General features: G+C 39.3%; 1 protein-coding gene across 1 annotated transcript in view; it reads left to right on the top strand.

The window, feature by feature from the left end:
• LOC122788286 (sodium channel protein type 4 subunit alpha-like) overlaps positions 1-26,518 on the top strand; it is a 1,768,016-nt gene that overhangs the window by 1,475,803 nt on the left and 265,695 nt on the right. Inside the window, exons 19-20 of the mRNA XM_044055359.1 lie at positions 7,915-8,069; positions 10,707-10,880. Of these exons, the coding sequence (XP_043911294.1) occupies positions 7,915-8,069; positions 10,707-10,880 (329 nt within the window). The remainder of the gene's footprint in view (positions 1-7,914; positions 8,070-10,706; positions 10,881-26,518) is intronic.

A 26,518-nucleotide genomic window follows, 5' to 3' on the forward strand; every position in this document is an offset into this window, starting at 1 on the left:
CTGCTGTTGGTAGCCATTTCTGAATCTTAGCCCAATTTCATAGAAGAAAAGGATTAGGGAAAATTGCTTCCAACAGATTAGAATAAATAGCCATATCTGACAAGCAAAACAAATGCTGGGTGGAAAGTAAGAATCTGTAACCAATAATTCATACATGCCAGGACAGACTGTGTATATTTAGTTAACCAAGCAAACATAATGATCATAAAATTCCATCAGGGGTTAATAAACTGACAGCCCCTACCACAGGTTTCCATGTACTCACATGTTGACAGCCATAACAGCATAAACCTGAATTATTCTTTCTCAGTCTAGAAAAATTGAAATCAAGCAGACACAGCAGAATATTTTTGCCTGGATGACAAAATTCTACAATTTCTAATTAATTTGCTAAGAGTTCAAAATATTGAAATGGCCTGAAGTCTGTAAACCTATAGAAATTTTTTTTGACCTTTCAGAAAATATCCAGAGATTTCTGGACATCATGAATACAAACTTCCTGGACCAGTTAGTCCACACTCCAACTAGGTAGATAAAATCCTGGACTTCGTTCTTTTTAATATAGGACAGCTCTGCACCCCACCTATTGTAACCTCCTCCCTGTTAAAAATTGGACCACAACACAGTTACATTCACATTAAGATAGAAGTCAGAAGCATCCTCCAATACCTTGGTATTCAGAGACTATGCAAACTCTAATCTACTAAAGCCAAGAGATGACCTGACTAAATTCAAAAGTCTCTTCCACCTCAATGATTCTACTGCTTATGTGAAATCCTTTACTGACAAGTTCTGTACACGTGTAAATAGTTGCATAGCTGTATCTGCCCCCCTCAGAAATAAATGCAATGCAAAATTCAAAAATAACCCTCTTAATACAAATAAGTTCTATAATAAAAGAAAAACTCATTGCACACAAAAATAAATCTAACTTTCAAGAAAAAAATGCTCTTTCTAAACTAGGCAATGATTTCTAAACCCAAATCAAATCAACCAAAGTTAGGAATGAGGTAAAAATAGCCACCCAGGTGAAAGAACCATATTTAACTATACGAGGGTAAGACATATAGGTCCAATGATGTTCTGCTGTAGTCACCCTTTAGACCAGTCATTGAATACAGTGTCCCCAACCAGCCATGTGCAACAACTGGAACATCCATAGAGGTTCTGCACAAAAAGATTACAAGACGTAAATGTTGTATGCAGACTGCCTCAAAACCTTATCTGTGTACTCCATCTCCTACAGACTACTGAAAGAAGATTTATGCCTGACTTACAAAGCATTCGCTGATCCTGCACTGATGGACCTTTTGCATGTCCACAAAACAAATAGCATCATAATTACCTGATCTAGGGACCTAAACCTCATCTTCAGCATAAATAGGACATGTTAGTGTGACTGGAATGTGTCACCAAGGTTTCCCTTTCTCTGGAATAGACTTCCCATCCATGTGAAGCAGAGGTCTTCCCTAACCCAATTCAAACATAACTTGTACCTGTGGCTGGTGAATCAGAAATTTATAGCTGACAGAGGCAGGCTGTAAACATTTGACCACTCTTACACTTTTACATATACCTGCTAAAATAATCCTAGAATATCAAAACATGGCAGATACATTTGGAAAGAAAGGCTAGGATTAAAATTGCCCTCATGGGGTCAGTAGCCTAGTAATCACTGATGAGCCTAAATCTCATAAGCAATGCTCGGCACTTTGCAGAGCTAACAGTAAATGATGTCACATGATCAGACTCAGAGGACATAGCCAATATCCTAGCGGGCAAATTCACATCCAATTTCACTCCTACCACATCCAATATTCTCATAACAAATAGGCACAGTTACCTCACACTTTAAATCTCCCAAGAACAAGTTCTTAAGGTACTAAAATGAAGAGTACTATGTCTATGGGGCCAGACAACATACAAGGCTGCCTTCTGGCTAGCCTGAAACATGAATTGTCAGACCCCTTACAGAGGCTATTCAACATTATCCTTAAAACAGGCTTTGTGGCAGATGAATACTGCACAGCAGTAGTGATTCCCTTACAAAGAAGGGGGGGGGGTTCAACAGACCCAGGTAACTGCAGACCAATAAACCTGACCAGCCTCATCTGTAAGGCTATGGAAAGGATCATTATGGAACTAATAGAGAGAAAGGTGAGCTATGGACTCTCGAATTAACCCAGTCCTGATGTGCCAAGGGCAGGTCTTGCTTACTTAGCCTGGTTGATTTTAAAAAAAGTGCACATTGCCTATCTGTATCTCGCAAAGGCATTGAACGCCATTCCACACTCAGGTACCACCCAAACCAAAGAGTAAAAAGGTCTCACAGGCAAACCAGTTAGTAAAAACAACAATAAAAATCTAGCCAAACTAGACTTTTCAATGTATGGTGCCTTAAACCTCCTGTAATAGGGGCCCATGGGATATATGTAAATGACCCCTTAAGGACATCAAATGTTTCAGCTATATGGCTTCTGAATGTCCATGACTTTTTACTATTTCTTTATAACCCTTTGGGGACACATTCAGGCCAATAAAGCCAAACCCCACTAGCTGTTGACATGCATGTTTCAGCCTTCTTATTTTCTCATCAGCACAGCATAAGTGTACTATTTGGGTATAATTTAGAAACACTCTTTTTAAGTCTTTGTGGACTCCCTAGGTGATGCTCACTGTTGATGTGACACCTCGAGCCCATGTACAAAATGAGGAAAAAAGAAGGTTAATGTTGATTGTAAAATTTCAACATTTTGACATTCAGCATTTTTTACTCATGATGACTTTTGGTATACCACTGCTCAATATATTATGTATCCCTTTATTACATATGCTGCCTCTCAGGTAGATCATTACTAGGAAGGGTATTTCCTCTCAATCTTATGCTGATGATACTCCGCTTTATCTTTGATTCTCTCTGAGTCAGGTGTCAAATTTTAGCACTTTAGAAAACTGATTAAAGTCTATCCTTGATTAGGCATGCTCAAATTGACTGAAACTCAAACCATCCAAGACTGAGGCATTAATAGTGCCTGCTGCTGACCATCTCTCAACTATCCCACTGTCATCTTTGGTAAGCTGTGGTGACAATCAGTTGGAATTTGTCTGTCAGGTTTGTGATATGGGTGTAATTCTTGCTGACAAGCTGACTTTTGGGGATCAGGTGTCAGCAGTCATTAAGCTGTCATACGTCCATCTTAGAAATATTGGCCAGATCAAACACTGTTTTGCTAGGTTAGACCTTTTGACAGCAGTAAATGCACTATTATTCTCCCACTTAACGACTCTGTATTTTGCAGTATCAGCCAGTGTGTGTTTTCACACCTGTGATGTGTGCAGATCTCTGCAACTAGACAGATTGTAACTATTCCTATAACTAGTCACATCACACCAGTTCTGTGGCTTCTGTGTTGGGTGCCAGTTGCAACTCATTATGTAGTTAAAATATTGATGCTTACTTTCCATGCTGTAGACAGTCTGAGCCCTGTCCATCTAAAGTTGGTGTTGCCATTTTATACCCCAGTCATGCAAGTCTGGTCATTTTGTATGAGGCTGCTAGCCATTCCAGAGGTACATTTGGAAAGTTATGGTAGAGCATCTTTCTCTTACCTTGGAATAAATTGCCATCCTGGATTCAGTCATATGAGGCACAATGTACTTTTGAGAGGTCCCTGAGATTCCATCTTTTTGCAGAGTCTACTGTGAGCCTGCTAAAATATAAACGTATTTTTGACTTCTGAATTTATGACAGCTCAAGAGCTGATGCTGCTTTTTTTAATTTACTGCAGATTTTAAACTGATTCTGAATTTGTTGGTCATTTTTATATCCTTTCAGCCTTCATGACTTTTTAAAATTACTAAGTTCTATTGTCTCTTGTTGCACACCTAGTTTTACTGAAAATGCTTAGCTGTAAGCATTAAACTTGAAACAAATAATAATCTGGCTCCTTTCAAACATGAAGAGCAGTGTTTGTATTCAAAGCTCCTCCCAAATTGGCTAAGTCCTCATTCTCTTCCCAGCAACCTTACAAAAGAATCTAATTTCCACCATTTGTACTCAAGATCTCATCCTTTTAGTCACTACCCAAAGTTCATGAACACAACTGAGGGTGATGACATAGACTGACCGGTAAGCCAAGAGCTTCATCCTTTGATTCAGCTCTTACTTCACTGCCCCAGCCCAGTATACTGCCTGATGTACTGCCACAGTTGCAACCATCTGCTGGTCAATCTTGTCATCTCTTTTACCTTCACTCATGAACAAGACCCTGAGATGCTCAAAATCCTCCACTTGAGATAGCTCCTCCATCTCTCTTCCAAAGAGCAATCCACTCTTTTACAGAAGACAACCATGACCTCTGATTTAGAAGTGCTGGAAATTCAGTATTCTTACTGCTGCAGTAGTCTTTGACTTGGCTCCCTCCCACACCCACTCTCTGACTGCTGATTTGGTAGCCCTTGGAGAGAAATCAGCAGTCAAAGTAAAGAAAATTTCAGAACTTTATTGTTGTCGTAAAATAAAACAGCTCTGAGGTTTCACAGGATCAGCACTCACATTCAGGTTTCATATCTGGCAGATAAGTCTTCAGATGGGTTCCCTCCACACAGAAGTGCCATCTCTTAGTTAGTCTTCTTCCACGGAGATCCCTAAAAAGAAAAAAAAACAGAAGGTTAGACATTGCTCATCTGAAGACATGGTGCCTGCTCAAAAAAGGTGCTGATCTCCTTACTTTAACCAGGAAGATATTGCAGGTTGTTTATCCCTGAACTCAGAAATTCCTACCACAGTGGGAATTCAATAAAAAAATTTCTGAGTAAAGTTTGTCAAGCGGATTATGACATTGACACAGACAGGGCTTCTTCTCCTGGAAATTCCCAAGCCCAAAATTGATTCTTAGGATAGCTGGTCCTCTCCATCTCTCTTGGAGGAATTTTCCTTATCACAAACTATTTGCAGAATGAATGAGGTATTTTTGTGGGAACATATAGATGCTTCCCCCAATCTGAGGGGATATTATAATATTTTTAAGAGGGTGTGCCTCACTTTACACAAATCCCTGCTATTTCGTCAGCCTTGGAGTATGTGTTTTATTACTGCCTCTGATAACCCTTACTCACAACCTACAGTCCTCAAAAAGGCAGATAGACTTTATAAAGTGCTTCCAGCTAACAAATTCTTGATTTTTCATCTTACATAAGACCCAGCTGCCAAGTCAACCTCTTTGTCAGCTGGAAACTATTTTTTAGTCAATACTACTACTGCTCCTGTAAAGAAGGTAAGGTATTAGAACTGATGGATCCTTTTTTCTTCCACTTTTGCATACAGAATTTTTAACTAATTCTTTGTTGTGCAGACTAAGGGAATACTCTGCCACTCTTCCTTTAGAAAGGTATCTTATATCTGAATCCTGTTATCTCTAATTCCTCTTAAGTATCTAAACAAGCTCTGAAGAGTGTGACTGGTTGTGTAGATACTCTCACTAGGGCTACTGTTATAGTTTTGAGGAGGTATGCCTGGGTAAGTAACCAAAAGTTTGCTGATGAACTAAGTTTAAAATGTTAAATTGTATTGTAGATAAGGAAGTGTTTTGTTTGTGTCTTCTGCTGTTCAGGTCCCCAAACAATTTGACGAATGATGGAAATGAATTCAGGATGTTTCAAAGATCTTTCTTGTCTCCCCATAACCAATCTCCTAAATCCTCTAACCTCTTAAAAGATGAAACAAGCAATCCCTGCCACCTTCTGGTAAACACTGGACAAAAAAGAGACAGCAGGAGAGGAACAAAAAAAAAAAAAGAAAGAAAGAAAGAAAAAAATATTGATTCTTTCAAAAATGGGCAGTCTAAACTTCAGAATGACTATGCCAGGGTTCTAGCCCCACTCCCTTCCTGTTTCTTTCTCTTTAAATTTGTCTCAACATTCCCCTTCAGCAGTTTGTATTATACTCTTAGGTGATATAAGTGGTTCAGGAGAGCTGCGGTTTACACTGAATACACACTTTCTTTTAAGAGAATACTTCTACACCCTCTCAAACAGAGTTTTTCCTCACATTCTTTGATTTTTGCAGCCCCTAGGAGTAACATAATGATTGCCTTTATATCAAAAAGGAAAAGGCTTCTACTCCAAAATATTTCTGGTTCCAAAGAAAGACCTTTCATGGAGATCATTTCCAGATCTTTCCTTTTTCAACCTGTTCATGAAAGTAAGAGTATTCAATATGATGGCCCTTCAGTATCTATTACTGGCCATCCCATTTTGATTTTTTTTCTTTTTTCTTTTATTTATCCATTTTTAAACACCTTTAATAAAGTATCAGTTATGCCATAGGCAAACATGCATAAACAGAAAGAAACATATTAACATTTTCCATTTACATATATCACATATCTTTTCTTTTTGTTTTCTTAGTTAAGTATCATTAGTGCAACATTCAATTCCTTTCCTTAAACCTCAGTTCTCTTTCTCCTGAAGATTATTATGCATGTATAGTTCCCACAGTTTCCATTTACTTCTATGTAATTTGCTCATTCCCTTTTCTAAATATCACTCTTCCAGTTCCTTTCTCTTTTATAATATTTAAAACTTCAAATACAGTTGGTTTAGACTTTGATTTCCATTTTCTAGTAACTGTTTTTTTTGGTGGTCAACAGAATTAAATTTAAGGCCTTACTATGTCTAGTCAATTCAGATACTGTACCCCAGCTCAAAAGAATCTTTTCCTTACTTACAGGCATTTTCTCACTCAATATTTCTGACAGAGTATTCTGTACAGCATTTTTAAAATCTGCCATTTCATTACACTCCCAAACCATATGCTCCCAGTTGCCTCTTTCTTCCCCATCACACGAAAAACATTTGCTACCTACCTGAGGAAAAATTCGTTGAAGTCTACTTGGGGTATACAAATACATATGCAGACACTTACAAGCAAAAATCTTTAAACCTTCTGGACTTTGTTGCATACTTGAGAGCCATACATATGTCATCCCATTGTTCTCTTATAGCTTGCTTATGCAAACTCCCTTCCCAATCTTTTCCAACATCCTCTGATTGATTCCTGTAGTTATTGTACAACATCTTATACGCCCTACTAATTATACCTTTTTTTATCAGCAGTTTCTTTTCTACATTCAGCTAAAAAATCTACCAGAACAGATGTTGCACTTATGATTGCACTATCCATTTCTCTTTGCTCCATATGTAATATAAACTGTATCCACTGATTGCTACAAATGTAGGAATCTTTTTTTTTTTTTTTTTTGGAGAGGCATCAAATCAGGGGACAGTATGTGGCACATTAGCTAGCTACACCTCTGAGCCAGCCTTTGCAACAAGACCCATTACCACTTCAGTTTGTGCCACCAACATACTATACAGCTAGTTCAAACCTTCTAGCATACTTTGAATTTTAATTGTTAGTTGCCAATAGGTCTTGATGGGTAACAAACTTCAAGCAGCACAATTAAACTACAGCCTGGTTTTAGTTTAATAACTATGAAACAACAGCTGGAGAGTTACAAAATAGTGTTTTAGATACTGATATACAGGTCATATTTGTGTTCTGCATAGAAACTGTTGCAGGTACTGTGATTTTACCTATGCCCTGACCAGCAGTAGAGATTAGCATTTAAGGTGATATGCCACAAATAAACTGCAGACCATTGATTCCTACACCATATTTTGGCAAAGTGTGTTATTCTAGAAAAGTCAGTTAACTTGATGAAAGCTATTAGTTTGTCACCAACAAAAGGCACTTATATCTCTGACTATGATGACTAATAAAAGTTGAATTAAAGCAATATGAGATGAGATGGCTAAATTGCACACAGATAAATAGTTAATGTACATTATGATGAACTAGAAAGAAGAAACATTCGCACTCATTGACTTTTTGACTTATATTATTGTGCACAGCTTGTGTGAGGCGCTGCCCCTGCTTGACTGTTGATATTACACAAGGCAAAGGAAAAACATGGTGGAACATTCGTAAAACCTGCTTTATAATTGTGGAACATAACATTTTTGAAACCTTCATCATCTTTATGATCCTGCTGAGCAGTGGAGCCTTGGTAAGTGTGGCCTCTTTTTAAATTTTGCTTTACATAACCCTGAGTGTCCCAACACCCTACAAGCCAACGATGACAATATTTATTTATTAATGCATGTATAATTTTGTCCTTTGTTATCCTCAGGTCCATCCATCCAGTTCTATATAGAACCATTCATTCCTCTAAAGGGTGAGAGCTGGCCCATTTATTCCCCAACCAAGGGGATATCCCCAACCAAGGGGATAGCCCTTTCATTTTTCATTTACTCCCTAGTCAAGGAAAAAGCACATCTAAGCATTCATTCCCCAGGAGGTGAGAGCTGGAAGCAGGGAGTTAGCTGTCATAGTGCATAACCTCTCCCCAAAGCAGCAGTGATGCAGGCAAGAGCTGCTTTCAAGGGAACTTGGGAGATGTGTGTGTGTGTGTGTGTGTGTGTGTGTGTGTGTGTGTGTGTGTGTGTGTGTGTGTGTGTGTGTGTGTGTGCATCATAGATACACGTCAGTCCTCCAACCTTATGCAGGATTGAGTCAGCCTACTCAATAGTGCTAAGTGCCACACCACTCTCACTCCTATATGGGGCCCCCTGACCATCTTTGGAGCAAAGGGGAAGTGTGGCATTATTTTTAACATCGGGTCACTGATACTCCCCTCCCCTAATCTAGGATCATCAAAATTTTTCAAAGCTTGACTTATATTTTCTATGTCCCATTCTGATGTGTAACTCAACAGTACCAAAGGGCATGCCATTTCCTAAACAATACTAACCAGCCTTGGCATTTATTACAGTAGAGAATGCCTTGTATACTAAAATTATGCTTGTTAGGCATATTTACTCAAGAGCTCAGACCACTTTTGACAGTTACTATGGCAGGTATATCAACTTATTATTTAAAGTCCTTGTCTTTTTTGGTGGATCATTTGATATTCAGAGGTATCTTAAAAAAGGAAATGGTCTAGATCAATATACATTGCATAAGGGTATAATCATTTAATATTCTGTTGATGTGAAATTGGTAGCACCTTAACCTTTCAGAAACAAACTTCCAACAATCTTATTCTTGTTTTATCCTTTATGTAATAACTATTACAATCTTAAATTAATGAGTTGCCCAGCAACATGTGAAATAAACTAAAACCTAGAAGGGAAAAAAGGGAAAATTGCCTTGATTTTTTTTAAATGGTATGCCTATTGAATAAAAACTGTCATCAACCACCACTGTACAGATGAATAGCTGGAACTCTAAGTCACAGTACCAGTCAGACACGAGTCTACTCAGAGGAGTTTGACTGCAATCTCTAAGCACTTACAGTCTCACCTACATTGACAGTATACTTATAGAAACAAAACAGTGTAAAACTCAGATGTTCAGTTAAACGATGTACTGCTGACTAGAACCCTCAGTTAAACAATGTACTACTGACTAGAACCCTCAGTTAAATGATGTACAGCTGACTAGAACCCACAGTTAAATGATGTACTACTGACTAGTACCCACAGTTAAATGATGTACTGCTGACTAGAACCCTCAGTTAAATGATGTACTACTGGCTAGAACCCTCAGTTAAATGATGTACTGCTGACTAGAACCCTCAGTTAAACAATGTACTACTGACTAGAACCCTCAGTTAAACAATGTACTGCTGACTAGAACCCTCAGTTAAACAATGTACTACTGACTAGAACCCTCAGTTAAACAATGTACTGCTGACTAGAACCCTCAGTTAAACAATGTACTACTGACTAGAACCCTCCGTTAAACAATGTACTGCTGACTAGAACCCTCCGTTAAACAATGTACTACTGACTAGAACCCTCAGTTAAATGATGTACTGCTGACTAAAAGTATTTACAATGACATTTGGTATGTTCTCATCCTCTTAGAGCAAGAAATCTGGACAAAGAGATAAATAATGGGGGAACAAAGCCCCCACATACGGACAATTTTTAAATATTGCTCTTACAAACTTAGAACACTGATATAACAACAGTTTTTTAAATAAGCATGAATTTTCTGAAGAGAATGGATCCTGTAACTCAAATGCCTGTCATTATAGTCTGACTTGAATCCTCAATGATTTGCCAGTGATTTACTACAAAACTACAATTTTATGAGGAACAGACCAAAAATATGAGGACAAATCTGGACATTTAGTGAAAATCTGGACAGCTGAGAGGTAATGCTACATTTAAGAAGCACATCTTAAACATTTGAATGACTGACACTATCCATTGTGATCTCTGCTACAATGTCTATAACCTCAGCAAAGTTTCTTGTACAAATTCATGTCTAGCGTCATTATCTGGGTCAGAAATTATAGAGGAAAAGGGTTAAACTAAGTAACTATTCCAAACTATCCATCTTTTCCTTTATAGGATAACTTTCCACAGAAATAGTTATAAAATGAGCACAGACAGACAGCATTTGTTCATTTATAATTAAAATCACCTATGGTTAGTAAAACATGCACACAGCTAAGTATGAACACCAGACTAAAATGTCTCATTACAGCAGTTACATCTATGCATGTTTAATACCATAAGTGCTTGACCTGCCAAATCTCATTTAAATTAAGAAATGAAAACATGAATTGTGTTCTTTAAGCAGTGATGAAGTGTGCATGATCTGGCTCACATAATTATTTTGTCATTCATTTCAGGCATTTGAAGACATCTACATTGAACAGAGGGCAGTTATCAGGACAATTCTAGAATATGCTGACAAAGTGTTTACCTACGTATTTGTTCTGGAAATGCTTCTGAAATGGACTGCATATGGATTCAAGGTTTACTTTACTAATGCTTGGTGCTGGCTGGATTTCCTGATTGTTGATGTAAGTAGCTGTGGTTTTCACTGTAGGAGTTGTAAAGGGGAAGTCATGGCAGCACATAGATCATTCAAGGGTTTATATACACTTTATGTAGTACTGTCATGGAAGGCAGACAAGTGGTTTAAACATATTACAAGGGGCTAAGTCTCCTGTTACCAATACCTTACAGTGCCTTAATCTGATAAAATGATGAATGTGTATAATTTATTACTTACAGTAAAAATTAAGCTTTTCAGTTGTGGGATCACTGACTGATAGGATAATAGCACATGAAACCCTACAGTATAAATTTTTACTAACCCGTAGTCCACTGGAAGTCACCAGTGTGCTATTCTGCAGATCAAAAATATCAGCTCCAATAGTAAAATAAACTTTTTTTATTGTGCACTCTTATTTTACCTGTTAAAGACTGCCACTGCTGTTTGTTACCACTAGCCATGCACCTTTAATATACTTTCCATCCCTTTACCACATCCATGAAGTATTACTAGGATTTTTTCCAGTATGATCCCTGGGACAAGGACTTCCCCTCCTGGAAATAAGACTTCATGGTCATTGACTACTTCCAAGATGGCAAGATACACACTGATTAACAGCTTAATTTCAGCTCTCCCAGTAAGAAAACAGACACTAAGAAAATCTGAGCAGTGAAATGGTCAGTTTGGGTAAAAAAGAAGTTATGTACTCACCATAACGTAACATGTTTGTTGTCCTTCATCTCACCGTCCTTCTTGCTGGTTGGTTTCAAAGCCGATCCTCGGTTCCAACTCGGCCATATGCTATAGCTTGAGAGCTTTTTACTGGCTCGAGGCTAGCCCCTATCCCAACATGCCTAGCAGTAGTTACCTAGATCTCGTTTATGATAACCCACCAGACTAAACAGGTCCAAATTTTACTAAACTTACTTATGAGAAAAGGACCTGCATATGAATGTATAATCATCAGCAAAGAGAAAGGAAGGAAAGACTAGGACTAACCAACTGGTAAGCAAAAGGGAACTCAGCCAGTGTAGCCAAACAAAAGGGAAGAAAAACTCCGCTCAGTCCTCCAGGAGGGGGAAGGATGGTGGGACGCAAGAAGGAAGGTGAAATGAAGGACAACAAACATGGAACGTTATGGTAAGTACATAACCTCTTTATGTTATGTTGTCCCCATCTCACCTCCATTCTTGTTGGTTGGGACAGCATCCCCAGCACCCATATCTTGGGTGGCTCACTGGAAAAGACTCCTCAGGACCGTGGAACCAAAGGAAGCCCTGTTCCGGGAGCCCACATCTACTTCGTAATGAGAGATAAAGGTATGAGAATTAGCCCATGTAGCTGCTGCACAGATTGAATCTAAAGGCAGTTTGGCTTGAAAAGCAATAGAAGTAGGCAAGGCCCTAGTTGAGTGTCCTTTAAATTTTCCTGGAAGTTCTTTGTTCCGCAAAGTGTAGACATGGATGGTAGTATCTGAAACTTTGATAAGGTCACTTTAGAGACTGGACAACCTTTCTTGTTGTCTGCAAAGGATATAAACAATTGGTCAGATTTTCTGAAATCCTTAGTCCTGTGTAAATAAAATGTAACTGTCTATGAACGTCCAGTTGATGGAGCTTATACTCTGCCTTGTTGCCATAATTGGGGAAGAATACAGGAAGCTCTATGGCTTGGTTTAAATTGTGCTCTGAACACACCTTGAGTAAGAAGGAGGGACTGGTTCTAAGAAAAACTCTTTCTTTGTGGAAAATCAAGTCAAGTGGACAAATAGATAAGGCATGTAACTCTGAAACCCTCCTAGCTGAAGTAATGGTGGTTAAGAAAAAAGTCTTAAATGTCAAAAACTTCAAAGGACAAGAAGCAGCTCACTTGAAGGGGGGGGGATGAGAGTCTTTAAAACTAGATTTAAATCCCAGAGGGGAAAGGTTTTCTTATTGGACGTCTTAAGAGGGTAGTACCTCTTAGGAATGCTTTACATAGCCAGTGGGACATGATGTTAGATCCCATTTCTCCTACATGAACATTACAAATGGCAGCGAGCTGAACTCAGACAGTAGCTGCCGCTGCTTCTCGTTCAAATGTTTCAGCAAGGAAATCCAGAATCTTAGAAATGGGGACAGTAAAAGGATCAATGTTGTTCTATTTTGCCCAACAAGAGAACCTCTTCCATTTACTAGCATAAAGTTTTCTTGTAGTGGGTTTATGGGATGAAATCAAAATGTGTTGAACTGCTGGGGAAACATCTGGGAGCCTGGCTAAGACTGGAAGTGGAGAAACCAAGCTGTCAGCTTAAGAGTATGGATGGAAGGGAGGAGAGCACCTGGCCAATGCATCAGGAGATCTGGAACTGGGTCCAGTATCCAAGGCTCCCCTTGTAGATGAGGCCAGAGGAATGGGAACCAAATCTTTTGAGGCCAGTAAGGAGCAATGAAAATTAACTTGCAACCCAATGACTGTGCTTTCTGAAGAACCTTGGGGATAAGGGGGAATGGTGGGAAGGGGAATGGTGGGAAGGCATAAAGCAATCCCACGGGCCAATCATGAACCAGTGCATCCCTGGGTGAGTGTCCTGGTGGTGGGACTAGGGCAAAGTATCTGCTGCATTTGTTGTTGAGGGGAGTGGCAAAAAGATCACAGCATGGCTGGCTCCATTTGCAAAAAAACAGCTCTGCAACTTCCTGTTTCAGGGACCACTCATGAGGCATCAGAATAGCCCTGCTGAGCTTGTCTGCTATCACACTGTATTTCCCCGGAATGTGCGTTGCGACGAGAAAGCATTAGGAAGACATCACCCATTGCCATACTCGTAGAGCCTCTTGGCACAAGGGATAAGACCTGGTTCCACCGTTTGTTGATGTATCATACTACCGACATATGGTCTGTCTGAATTTCTATAGTCCCTGTAGGTAGATAGTCTTGAAGTGCTTGCAACGCCAGAAGCACCACTCTCATTTCTAAGATGTTTATGTGCAAGTGGTACTCGTGTTCTTGCCAAATCCCTTGAACAGTCTGTCCCAGATAATGCCTCCCCACCCTATCTGGGAAGTGTCCGTGGTCACTGTGGCTACAGGATGGGGGGCTAGAAACAGTCTACCCACTGATACCAGAGGGGAGTGAAGCCACTATGCTAAATTCTTCTTGCATGACTCCGTGATCCAAATCTGATGTGACAGTGGTAATTCCCGGAATGACCATTGAGCCAACAGGAGCCACTGCAGAATTCTCATGTGGAAGCGCACCATAGGGACCAAGGTAATCACTACAGCCATCAAACCCAAGACCTTGAGGACAAATATTGCTTGGATCTATTCTCTTTCTTTACATGAGGAATAAAACTTGATGATGAATGGTTAACACTCTTTCATGAGGCAGTTTTGCTATCATGGCCCTTGTATCTAAATCTGCTTTTATAAATGTAATATACTGACAAGGCAACAAGGCAGACCTTTCATAGTTTATGGCGATGCCTAGTTGTGTACAGGTGTGAATAGTGGAGTCCCTTGCCTCGATCAGTTGATACTTGGTGGTGGCAGTGAGGAGCCAGTCATCTAGATATTAAAACACCCAGAATCCTAGACGCCTCAGATGAGCCATGACAACTGCCATACATTTGGTGAACACCCTGGGGGCTGTGGTGAGACCAAAGGGCAGAGCTCTCATCTGGTAATGACTGGAATCCAGCCAGAAGCGTAAGTACCTCCTGGATCGGCTGTCCATTTTTATATGGTATTATGCATCCTGGAGATCGATGGAGCACATCCAATTGTCCTGACCCAAAAAGGGAAGAATGGACTGCAGTGTTACCATCTGGAACTTTTTTCTTGATTGATTTGTTGAGTTTGCTGAGATCCAAAATGGGCCTCCAGTCCCCTGTCTTTTTTGGAACTAAAAAGAACATTGAGTAAGTGCTGGATTCGATTTGGTCTGTGGGGAGTTCTTGGATGGCTCTTTTTTCCAGCAACCTTTGAACTCCTAGGTTTGCTTGATCCTGAAGACTGGGTGGAACATCTGGGATTGTGCAATGATTTGTTGTAGGGGGTGGTTGGGAGAAAGGAATTTTGTAATCCCTGGATATTATCGACAGTACCCATCTATCTTCCATGATTGTTTGCCAGGCTTTTGGGTACTGGTATAATCTGCCCCTGACTGCCTCCAGAGGCGGACAGTCGGGCCTTCTTTCAGGAGTGCTGGAAAGGTCTGCCAGAAAAGGTATCTCTGTCAGCCTGATTCTGTGACCCCCCCCCCCCTGCCTCGGGATCAGTGTCTCCATGTGTGTCAGGCAAAACTCCCTGGGATTTTCTGGACCACATCTTCCCACTCTTCTGACCCTTGGGGTAAGGTCTAGAGGGAGCGGAAAAACATACTCCTATGACAGAGAGAGTTTTGCCATTCCATTCACATCTGGTAAAAGTCTCTTTTACCTGAGGCCCGAACAGAGATGACCAGTTTAAGAGGGTGTTGGTAAAGGAGGACTTGAAAGGCTCCGCAAATTGACAAAGGTGCATCCAGGAGTGTCTATGCAAAGCAACTGCTCTGCCTGCTCCCCTCCTCAGTACTGTTTTTATTAAAGTGGAGTAAATTTAGCTATGGTTATCCAGTTGTTTTTTTATGATGATTTACTTTCTCTATCTGGATATTCAGTCTGCACTGGTGATTTGCCAAGTAAGAGATCAGCCGCATGAAGGAGTTAACTATAGATGTCAAGGTCACAAGCTGTGAAGCCGCCTTGGTCGCAGCTCCTTCAGCTTTAGGATCCTGTAGGGTATCTCCTAGTTCCTTTAGGAGATCCCTTTGAAGGTGTGTAAAGTGGGACAAATAATTCAGTGACCTGAGAGTAAAGGCCGCTAAAGCAAACATACGCTTCCCATACCTGTCCATCATATGAGACTCTTTGTTCGGCGGATAGACAAAAGAATCCCTTTCAAGGCATGTAAAATGGGACAAATAATTCAGTGACCTGACAGTAAAGGCCGCTGAAGCAAACGTATGCTTCGTATGCTTCCCATACCTGTCCATCGTATGAGACTCTTTGTTCGGCGGATGTACAGAAGAAGAGGTCTCCGCTAATTCTTTCTTGGTGGCTGCCGCCACTATCATAACAGCAACAGGTACAGCCTTAGATAGAAAGGATCTAGCCTCTGAAGCAGTTATGAATTTATTGGGCCTCCTCAGAACTGGTTCCATAGTCTCTGGGGAGCTCCACGCATTCCGAATCACTAAGGCTAGCAGAGGGTTAAAAGGCAGAGACACCCAAGAGGCATACCTCTCAACCTGGAAACATCAAAAATTTGGACAAGGCCCATGAAAAAAGGTACAAATGTGTATGCTGATTAACATCAAATTTGCATACATAAGTATATAGCCCCGCCCACTCCGATGAAATTCTGGGATACCACCTTTCAAACACAAACTGAAGAACAGACAACCAAATTATTGCACCAGAGTCCCCCTGCAGCCATTCCAATGCCCCACTGCCATCTATTTCACCGCATTTACCATAAATAATAATGTGTGCATACTGCTTTACTTCTACAATGATTATTTGGATTTTATTTTTACATTTTATAGCACAATGCAGTGAATGCACAAACACAAGACATCTGCTAAACAAAGCAATACTGTTTCACAATGAAAAGAGACTTGGCATTAAAACTTCTCTGCCATTGAAACTCACATTCATTGAAACACCATTGAAACACACATACCACATCCAAAGAAAATGCATCTGACCAGTGGTGGATAATGATTAACTTTGGGCTGTTTTCAAATCATTGGCCCCTTGCACACAAAAAACAAGAAACATAAATGTGTTCTTTGATATACCTTCCTGACTTTATTAAGTTATATTCCTTGTATAATACCGCACACTTGGTAGACAGAGCACATTTTAAATTTATTGTTTGAACATTTTCCAGTAGGCAATGAAACATATATATATATCTGGAGTAATCATTCTTGCAACAAATTTTAACTATACAATGCATATAGGAAATTTCATTGATGTTATTAGAGGGACCTTCTTTGTATTTATTATGTGATGAAGGCTACTTTCCAGTTTGTTTTGTCAAAGTAGAGGAATACAAGGAGAGTTCATCTTTTATTCCGATTCTTTCTTTTAATTGTCTTAAGACAAATATACTACAAGAGTTTATAATTAGAAAAGACGAGTTAATGATCAAGATTGCAATGCATAGATACACTAATAAACTCTTTAACTGTACAACTTAACTAAGGTCAGTAGAACAATTCCTAAAACACTTAGACACTCCTTTCTTTATGGATCTTTTTAACATGGTGGTTTAATCACAGTCCATAAGAGGAGAAGAGAAAATAAAGTTAGACCTATAAAAACAGTGCTTTACTTGACATTAAAAAGACAAATTAAAGAAAATTAAAGAAAAAGTAAATATATTATTTTAAGCATAGATAATTCATATAATAAAAGCTTATCCCATTAATTTTGAAGTGAAATCTAAAACTGGCCAGCAATCTACTAAATGCAGTTGGCCATCTCTTTGCAAATCATAAAATGTCAGAATCTTGTCAGCTTTCAATTTTCACAAGGGCACTGTGACTCACTATATCAGAACTTCATTATCCTTAAGTTTCTAGAACACTAGGAGACCGTTATTAGCTGTTGCTGACATATTACATCAGGCAGATATCAGAAGTTCATACTTTGATACAGTTTGGTAATGAACTCTAAGCTTTTCCTGTAAATATTTCAACAATACCAACTTCATCTAGTTTAGAAATCTGAGAAATCAATTTTGTGTATTTTTATTGGTATAATAGTTTAATGGATACCAGCAAAATGAAAGAGAAAAAGAAAAAATGTCAACTACAATGGAGTGCTCCTGCAGTCCACCAGAGAAGAAAATAATCAGCACTGTTTCTTTAAAACTGTCCTGCTCCTTCAAATCACAACCTCATGTTAATTAGCCATAAGGCCATGAATGTGTTTAAAAGTTGCACAAATTATCATGCAATGACATCTTTAAATTTGTTAGTAAAATCTCAGACACATCAGACAGACAGACAGACACACACACACACACACACACACACACACACACACACACACACACACACACACACACACAAACCCCTCTTAACAGAAAGATTCTGCAGCAGTACCTCTCAGCAATCAGCAGAACTACAATCCTAATCACTCTGTAGTCTGTAGCTAAATGCACAGTCCCCAGAAATATGTATAACTCTGCAGCTAAACTCCATCACTGTGTAGCTAAATGAAAACTGCATTAGCTAAATGAATAACTCTGCAGCTGAACTCCATCACTGGTAGGTACATGAAACAGCATTAAAATCTGCCCGGACTGTAAACAGAAGTCCCCAGAAATATGGATAACTCTGCAGCTAAACTCCATCACTCTGTAGCTAAATGAAAATGGCATTAAAGTCTGTCCAGGCTGCAAACAGACGTGTGAGTATTCAAAACAGGTGACTCCATTTACAAAATGAGTATTCAGACGTGCATGCGTGTCTGAGCTGAATTCCGACAGGCTGACGGAGCTGACATCATTGTGCACATGATGACAAAGTGCAGAATGTAAAAAAATAGATTAAAAAATCGGAAATGAAGGGGTGCCACTCAGGAATCATGGCACCCCTTCATTGGGACCCAAAAACTTGGTAAAAACTGAGTAATTTGGGACTATTGGGAGGTCTGCCAAGAGGTGGAGGGTTGGGAACCAAATGCATCCAGGTACACAGACCTGTCCTCAGAAGGGCAAGGGATTTCCAGTCATGCCTCTGTCTAAGGATTTCCAGGATGTCTGAAAAAGAGACATCCTCAGAGGGGGACTATGGAGACCCTTCTGAGTCCTCCAAGTCTGTGTCTGAAGTGAGAGACTCAGGGGAGTCCAAATGCTTCCTCTTGCATTTTCTCTTCCAAGGGACCTCCTCCGAGGGGTGCTCAGGGAAGGTTTCGGAACAGGTGGGGTCACCCAGTGAGGCATCCTGGAGCATGGGTTCCCTATGCTTGGGGGGGAGGATCAGAGGCAGACTTAGGCACTGAAAGAGTAGGCACCAATGGAGCTGAGGGTGGAGCAGTCTCAGAGGACAGCACGCTCATCACCTGAAGGCCCCACAGTCCCAGCCTGAAAGAGTCCCCATCTCCGAAGAGCCCAGAGATCTCCTCCAAACTGAGAGTGATGTCTCTGAGGCCGATGTAGGAGCCAAGCTCACCTGTGCCGAAGCCCTGAGAGGGAGAGCGGGGTTGGACAAGGCTCTGATGTATTAAAAACTGGAGACAGCAGGGCGTTTGTTGAAAATGATTATTCATTGTATCCCAGCAGAGGAGAATTTTTTTCTAGTAATCAGGGAATAAAGAGAGGCAGCTGTGAGATTCATGCTGCTGTAATTATCTATCTTCAAATATTTTTTCTCTGGAGGATCAAAGACATTTTTTGGATGCAGAATAGACTAAGGAAGAAATAAAAAAGTGAATCCAACAAAAAGTGAACCAGTAAGCAGAAGGCAACTCTGTTTCTCTTTCTGCTGACAATAAAGACTTTGCCAGTGAAACCCTTTACAAAAGCTAGAGAGACAGAAAAAAGCACAGGAGTTGACTAGAAGAATCAGGAATTCCTTGAACTTGAACCAAAGTCTGGTATTGTGATATGGAGATGAACAGGAAGAAGACCAGGAGCAATGAAATTAGTGAACAAATGGGGGACTATAAAGTATTAGTCACATTTACGAAATATGGCTTTGCAAGAAAAAGTGGCTAAGAATGATTGAACTTTTGTTAACTTTGTTAAACTTGTGAGTGCACTGTAAAGCATGTACACTACATAATGTCTTTAATGTACAGGACACTAAAGGGGGAAAAAGAAATAACTGAACGTAAAATCATCTTTATTCTTATTAGTATTTGTATAAAACATGTTATGATATAAACTGCATGTTACATTGTAAATTAGTTTTGCAGACAGTGCAGTCAGGGGCATTCTAAGTTTAACTGGGGGGGTCAGTGACTGTTGTATATGTTAAAGATATTAAAGTAAGCTAAGACTTTTAGTTATAAGAATTATAGGCTTTACAAGAGAAGACGAGTTGAAAAATGAAGATGATTATTTCCCTTATTTTTACAATGGTTGGTGTCTAACTGACTGCCCATTGGTTTAAGCTATGAACATTTTTTCAGCAAACAGGCTTGAAAAATAAGAGAACATTGGGACAGCCATGAAAAGTGCTACGTATTTTGCATCTTCAACAGTATTAGCTTGTATTTTTTAGCAATAGACCTCAGTGAGAGACAAGAAGTCTGCAACTGAAGGCAACTGACAAGGGGAGTATACATTCTGTTATGAGTGAATTTTACATATAATTCTTTCATGCATCTCCAAAGTTATTAGTTTTTTTCTCATTCCTGACTACTTTTACATGGAGACAAACTGTTAGCAGGTACAAGCAATTAATCTTGAGATTTCTCAGTATTCTTTGCTAATGGGAAATACTGCAAAATGTAAAGGCATAATGGGAGGCAGTTCAGTGAAAAGTAAATAATCAAATTATGGGAAGAAAATCAGATACAGTAGCATCCCAACAGCCTAAGTACTTTGATGCTTTTAATAGTGCAGTAAAATTTAGTTTTATTTAAAAGTAGCCAGTGCACTCTTTGTTATTGTTAAAAGTTAATGTTTTCTGAAAGGACACAAGCTATTTTTCACATCTGGGAGGGGAAATGAGATCCAAAAGAACAGACAGGAATCAGAGTAAGTAGGAGCATAGGCTATAGCAAATACTTTGTCATGAGTAACCTTAATTTTAGATTAGGTAATGCCTGTTGGTGTATTTGTCAATTTAGGGCAATTGTTCAATGGCGGTGTTCTGAAAATTAACTTAGTTTTTTTTTTTTGGATTAAACCAAGAAGTCTTAAAAATGTGATACAAGTTCAAATGTAGATTAGAAACATTAGTGTGCATGTAAGACAAAAGTTAGAAATACACATTCAAAAATGTAATGTGTAATAGCTGGAAATAATATTTTTTTATCATAATGACCACTCTAGCCATATTATCTTATAATGTAAATAGCCTTACAAATACAGACAAAGAGGAAAGAGTATTGAATTATATTAGGAAATGTAGAGTACAAATAGCAATGCTGCTGGAGATGCATTTGGAAAGAAATTAACATGCAAATTTTTCAACGAAAGGATTTCAGGATTGAAAATAAGCAAAATATCAAGGACAAAAGAACATAGGAATAATAATACTGATCCCTACACAGATTCCAGTAGTGATAGAAGAGAGAAAAACACAATAATGGCAGATTTATAGTAGTAAGGGGCTATTGACAAAGGAGGAGTATTATGCAAGTATGTATTTATATTCCATCAAAAACTGCCATTAAGAAATTTAGGGGAGAAATAACCAGTTTTCAGTACAAAATAAATTAATAAGTAGGGACTGGAACTTGATTTGCAATAGTGAGAATGTATAAGGGGAAATATAAACAGGATAGATTTCTTAAGAAATTTACAAAAATATTTGGTATGAAAGAGATGAAGTCAGCAGTAGGACCTCTAACAGTATTTACATATTATTTCCCAAGGTACAATAACTGGGCTAGACTGGATAGAAATTATATGTCACAGAAATGTGCATTTAATTGAAAGCTCTTACACATATATTTAAGATCATGCACCAATAAAAACTAAAATAAAAATACAGGGTAATGAAGTCAAATGAAACACTAACTCTTAAAAAGAGAGGAATTTAAGGAATGAGTAGTGGAAACTATTTTAGAGTTATTCGGGAAGATAGAAATTTCTTCAGAAGGGATAGCTAATGTGTGGGATAAAATGAGAATTAAGTTTAAAAACAGGGTAGAAATAAAAGAGAGAGATATGGTTAATAGTAATAGGAATTTAGAGGTTAAAGTATTACAGAATAAGAGGAACCTCACAGAACAAGAGAAGAAGCAACTGCAGAATGCTAAAGAGAAAATAAGGGAGCATCTGGATGATATGCCTGATTGCAAAAAGATTTCTGTTAAGCAACTATTTTTTGATAACTCCAGATACCAAAAACTTTTAGTACATTGACTTAAGCAGTAGAAAGTATTGTTGCCCATCTTAGGGAACCTATGACAAGAAAAATAAACAGAGATCATATAGAGGTATAAAAAGAAGTTATATACTCACCATAACGTTCCACGTGAGTTGTCCATCTCGCCTTCATTCTGTACTTGTGGGACAGCGTCCCTAGCACCATCTTTCTTGGGTGGCTCATAGGAGAACAGTCTTCAGAACAGTGGACCCAAAAGAGGCCCTGTCCCTGGAGGCCAAATCCACTTTGTAATGAGTGATAAAGGTATGAGGCCTTGCCCACATTGCTGCCGTGCAAATGGTATCAATTGGAAATTTTGCCCAAAAGGCAGAAGAGGTCAAAATAGCCCTGGTAGAATGAGTGCTTATTTTGTCTGGAAGTTGTTTGTTTAACAACTGATAGGTGAATGAGAAGCAATCTGACTACCATCTAGATAGAGGGGGTTTTGTTACTGAAGCACCTTTCTTGCATTCTGAAAAGGATACAAACAATTGGTCAGTCTTTCTAAAGTCCTTTGTTCTGTGTAAATAGAAAAGTAATTGTCTATGTACATCAAGTTGGTGTAACATGTATTCTGCCTTATTGCCATACTTGGGGGGGAAATGGTAAGTCTATGGACTGATTTAAGTTTGATTCTGAGCATACTTTTGGTAGAAATGATGGGTTTGTGTGAAGTGAGACTCTGTCATGGTGAATCAACATATATGGAGGTTTGATAGATAATGCTTGTAACTCCGAAACCCTCCTAGCTGAAGTGATAGCCACTACGAAAATCGTCTTCCAGGTTAAGAACGTCAAGTCACAGGATGATGCAGGTTCAAAGGGGGAAAGAATTATATGGGATAATACAAAATTTAGGGTTCCATGGAGGTAGAGGTGGTTTAATGGGTGGTCTTAACAGGTTAGTACCTCTCAAAGCTTTACAAAGTCTGTGTTACAAAGTCTGTGAGACATCATGTTCGGTCCCCCTTCTCCAAAATGAAAATTACAGATTGCTGCTAATTGTACTCATATAGTAGCTGGAGCTGCAGCATCATTAAAAAGCTTTGCTAAGAATTCCAGTATGGAAGATATAGATGCAGAGAAAGGGTCAATGTGATTTTTTTAAGGACCAGGAGAAAAATCTTTTCCATTTGCTGAAATATAATCTTCTCATAGAAGCTTTGTGCGAAGAAATCAGGATATATTGTACTGAAGGTGAAAGGTTAGGTAGCATGGCTATGTCTGGAATCACAGCAGCCAAGCTGTCATAGGTTCATAGGTTCATACTAGGCTATCTGCCCTAGGGCATTTATAAGCCTATCCAGAATGTGTTTGGCTTTCACCACCCATTTTAAATTTATTTTGCTATGCCCTTTTTTGAGGTTAGTATACTGTGCCTCTGTCTAACAGTGACACAGAAGTGATACCCGGGGTAAACCTACAATCTCCCATCCACTCATCAAGATTCCTCTTGAAGAGAGTCAATGAGGGACTCTGCCTAACCTGGACTGGGATTTTATTCCAGGGTGAAGGGAGCCTCTGGGTTATGAATCTGTCCTCCAGCATGTCCTATTTATTTCAGTGCTGAGGTTCAAGTCTCTCGAGCGTAGCTCGATGGGATTTGGATTTTCTGAGGTGCAGCATGTCCATTAATTCCGGGTTGGACATGGCTTTATAAGTCAGGCACAGATCGCCTCTGAACAGGCGGTATGCCACTGAGTAGAGCTGGAGTTTCTTTAACAGGGCAGCATATGGCATCTGTTTGAGCCCTTTGATCCTCTTGGTGAGGTACTTTTGGGGTCTTTCCAGTTGCTGCAGGTGTCTGGTAAGGTACATCCCAAAAGGGCATTGTACTCAATTATGGGCCTGATGAGGGATGAGTAAAGAGGCACAATGACCTCCCCTGATCTAGATGTGAATCCCTTCATGATTAGGTGGGCTATATAAAATGTTTTTCTAACCACTTTGGCCACGTGGTTGTCAAATGAGAGATTGCTATCAACTTGGGTCCCCAGGTCCCTAATTACTTCTTCTGTACTTAATGGATTACCACCTATGTGGTAATTTGTGGGACTTTTGCCAAAGGGATGACTATACACTTTTTTGGCATTTAGCTTGAGGCCATGGCTCTGGCACCAGTTGTCTGTTTCTATGAGGCCCTTTTGGAGAATGCTTGTGTCAGCTGGAGAGTCGATTATGGCGCCCAGTTTGCAGTCATCTGTGAACTTGGTCAGCCACAGTCCTTCCTGTTGGCCTGTACCTCCGAGAAATATATACCGAACAAGAGAGGTCCCAGGACTGAGCCTTGTGGGACGCCACTTGTAACTGGTTTGGAGTCTGACATGGCTCCAGCAATTCTAACCATGTGGGTTCTGTCCTTGAGCCAGTTTGCAATCCATCTAGTGACATAGGGGTTTATATTTAAGCTGGTGAGCTTATCTATAATGCCCGAGTGGGGTATTGTATCAAAGGCTTTTGCGAGGTCCACGTAGGCTGTGTGGACCACCTTCCCCTTGTCAATGGCCTTGGTGACTGTTTCAAAGAAATCAACCAGGTTTAAGAGGCAGGATCTGCCCTTAACAAAGCCAAACTGGGTAGGATCCAGTGTCTGTAGGTCCCCAATATCTTTATTTATGAGGTCCATGATGATCCTTTCCATAGGGTACATATTATTTCCCAAGGTACAATAACTGGGCTAGACTGGATAGAAATTATATGTCACAGAAATGTGCATTTAATTGAAAGCTCTTACACATATCAAATAACTATTTAAGATCATGCACCAATAAAAACTAAAATAAAAATACAGGGTAATGAAGTCAAATGAAACACTAACTCTTAAAAAGAGAGGAATTTAAGGAATGAGTAGTGGAAACTATTTTAGAGTTATTAGGGAAGATAGAAATTTCTTCAGAAGGGATAGCTACTGTGTGGGATAAAATGAGAATTAAGTTTAAAAACAGGGTATAACTAAAAGAGAGAGATATGGTTAATAGTAATAGGAATTTAGAGGTTAAAGTATTACAGAATAAGAGGAACCTCACAGAACAAGAGAAGGAGCAACTGCAGAATGCTAAAGAGAAAATAAGGGAGCATCTGGATGATATGCCTGATTGCAAAAAGATTTCTGTTAAGCAACTATTTTTTGATAACTCCAGATACCAAAAACTTTTAGTACATTGACTTAAGCAGTAGAAAGTAGAAAGTATTGTTGACCATCTTAGGGAACCTATGACAAGAAAAATAAACAGAGATCATATAGAGGTATAAAAAGAAGTTATATACTCACCATAACGTTCCACGTGAGTTGTCCATCTCGCCTTCATTCTGTACTTGTGGGACAGCGTCCCTAGCACCATCTTTCTTGGGTGGCTCATAGGAGAACAGTCTTCAGAACAGTGGACCCAAAAGAGCCCCTGACCCTGGAGGCCAAATCAACTTTGTAATGAGTGATAAAGGTATGAGGCCTTGCCCACATTGCTGCCGTGCAAATGGTATCAATTGGAAATTTTGCCCAAAAGGCAGAAGAGGTCAAAATAGCCCTGGTAGAATGAGTGCTTATTTTGTCTGGAAGTTGTTTGTTTACCAACTGATAGGTGAATGAGAAGCAATCTGACTACCATCTAGATAGAGGGGTTTTTGTTACTGAAGCACCTTTCTTGCATTCTGAAAAGGATACAAACAATTGGTCAGTCTTTCTAAAGTCCTTTGTTCTGTGTAAATAGAAAAGTAATTGTCTATGTACATCAAGTTGGTGTAACATGTATTCTGCCTTATTGCCATACTTGGGGGGGGGGGGGGAATGGTAAGTCTATGGACTGATTTAAGTTTGATTCTGAGCATACTTTTGGTAGAAATGATGGGTTTGTGTGAAGTGAGACTCTGTCATGGTGAATCAACATATATGGAGGTTTGATAGATAATGCTTGTAACTCCGAAACCCTCCTAGCTGAAGTGATAGCCACTACAAAAATCGTCTTCCAGGTTAAGAACGTCAAGTCACAGGATGATGCAGGTTCAAAGGGGGAAAGAATTATACGGGATAATACAAAATTTAGGGTTCCATGGAGGTAGAGGTGGTTTAATGGGTGGTCTTAACAGGTTAGTACCTCTCAAGAAAGCTTTACAAAGTCTGTGTTACAAAGTCTGTGAGGCATCATGTTCGGTCCCCCTTCTCCAAAATGAAAATTACAGATTGCTGCTAATTGTACTCATATAGTAGCTGGAGCTGCAGCATCATTAAAAAGCTTTGCTAAGAATTCCAGTATGGAAGATATAGATGCAGAGAAAGGGTCAATGTGATTTTTTAAGGACCAGGAGAAAAATCTTTTCCATTTGCTGAAATATAATCTTCTCATAGAAGCTTTGTGCGAAGAAATCAGGATATATTGTACTGAAGGTGAAAGGTTAGGTAGCATGGCTATGTCTGGAATCACAGCAGCCAAGCTGTCATAGGTTCATAGGTTCATAGGTTCATACTAGGCTATCTGCCCTAGGGCATTTATAAGCCTATCTAGAATGTGTTTGGCTTTCACCACCCATTTTAAATTTATTTTGCTATGCCCTTTTTCGAGGTTAGTATACTGTGCCTCTGTCTAACAA

The sequence above is a fragment of the Protopterus annectens genome, chromosome 13.part0 (genome assembly GCF_019279795.1).
Source record: "Protopterus annectens isolate FY-2018-M chromosome 13.part0, PAN1.0, whole genome shotgun sequence".
Classification (NCBI taxonomy): Eukaryota; Metazoa; Chordata; order Ceratodontiformes; family Protopteridae; genus Protopterus; species Protopterus annectens.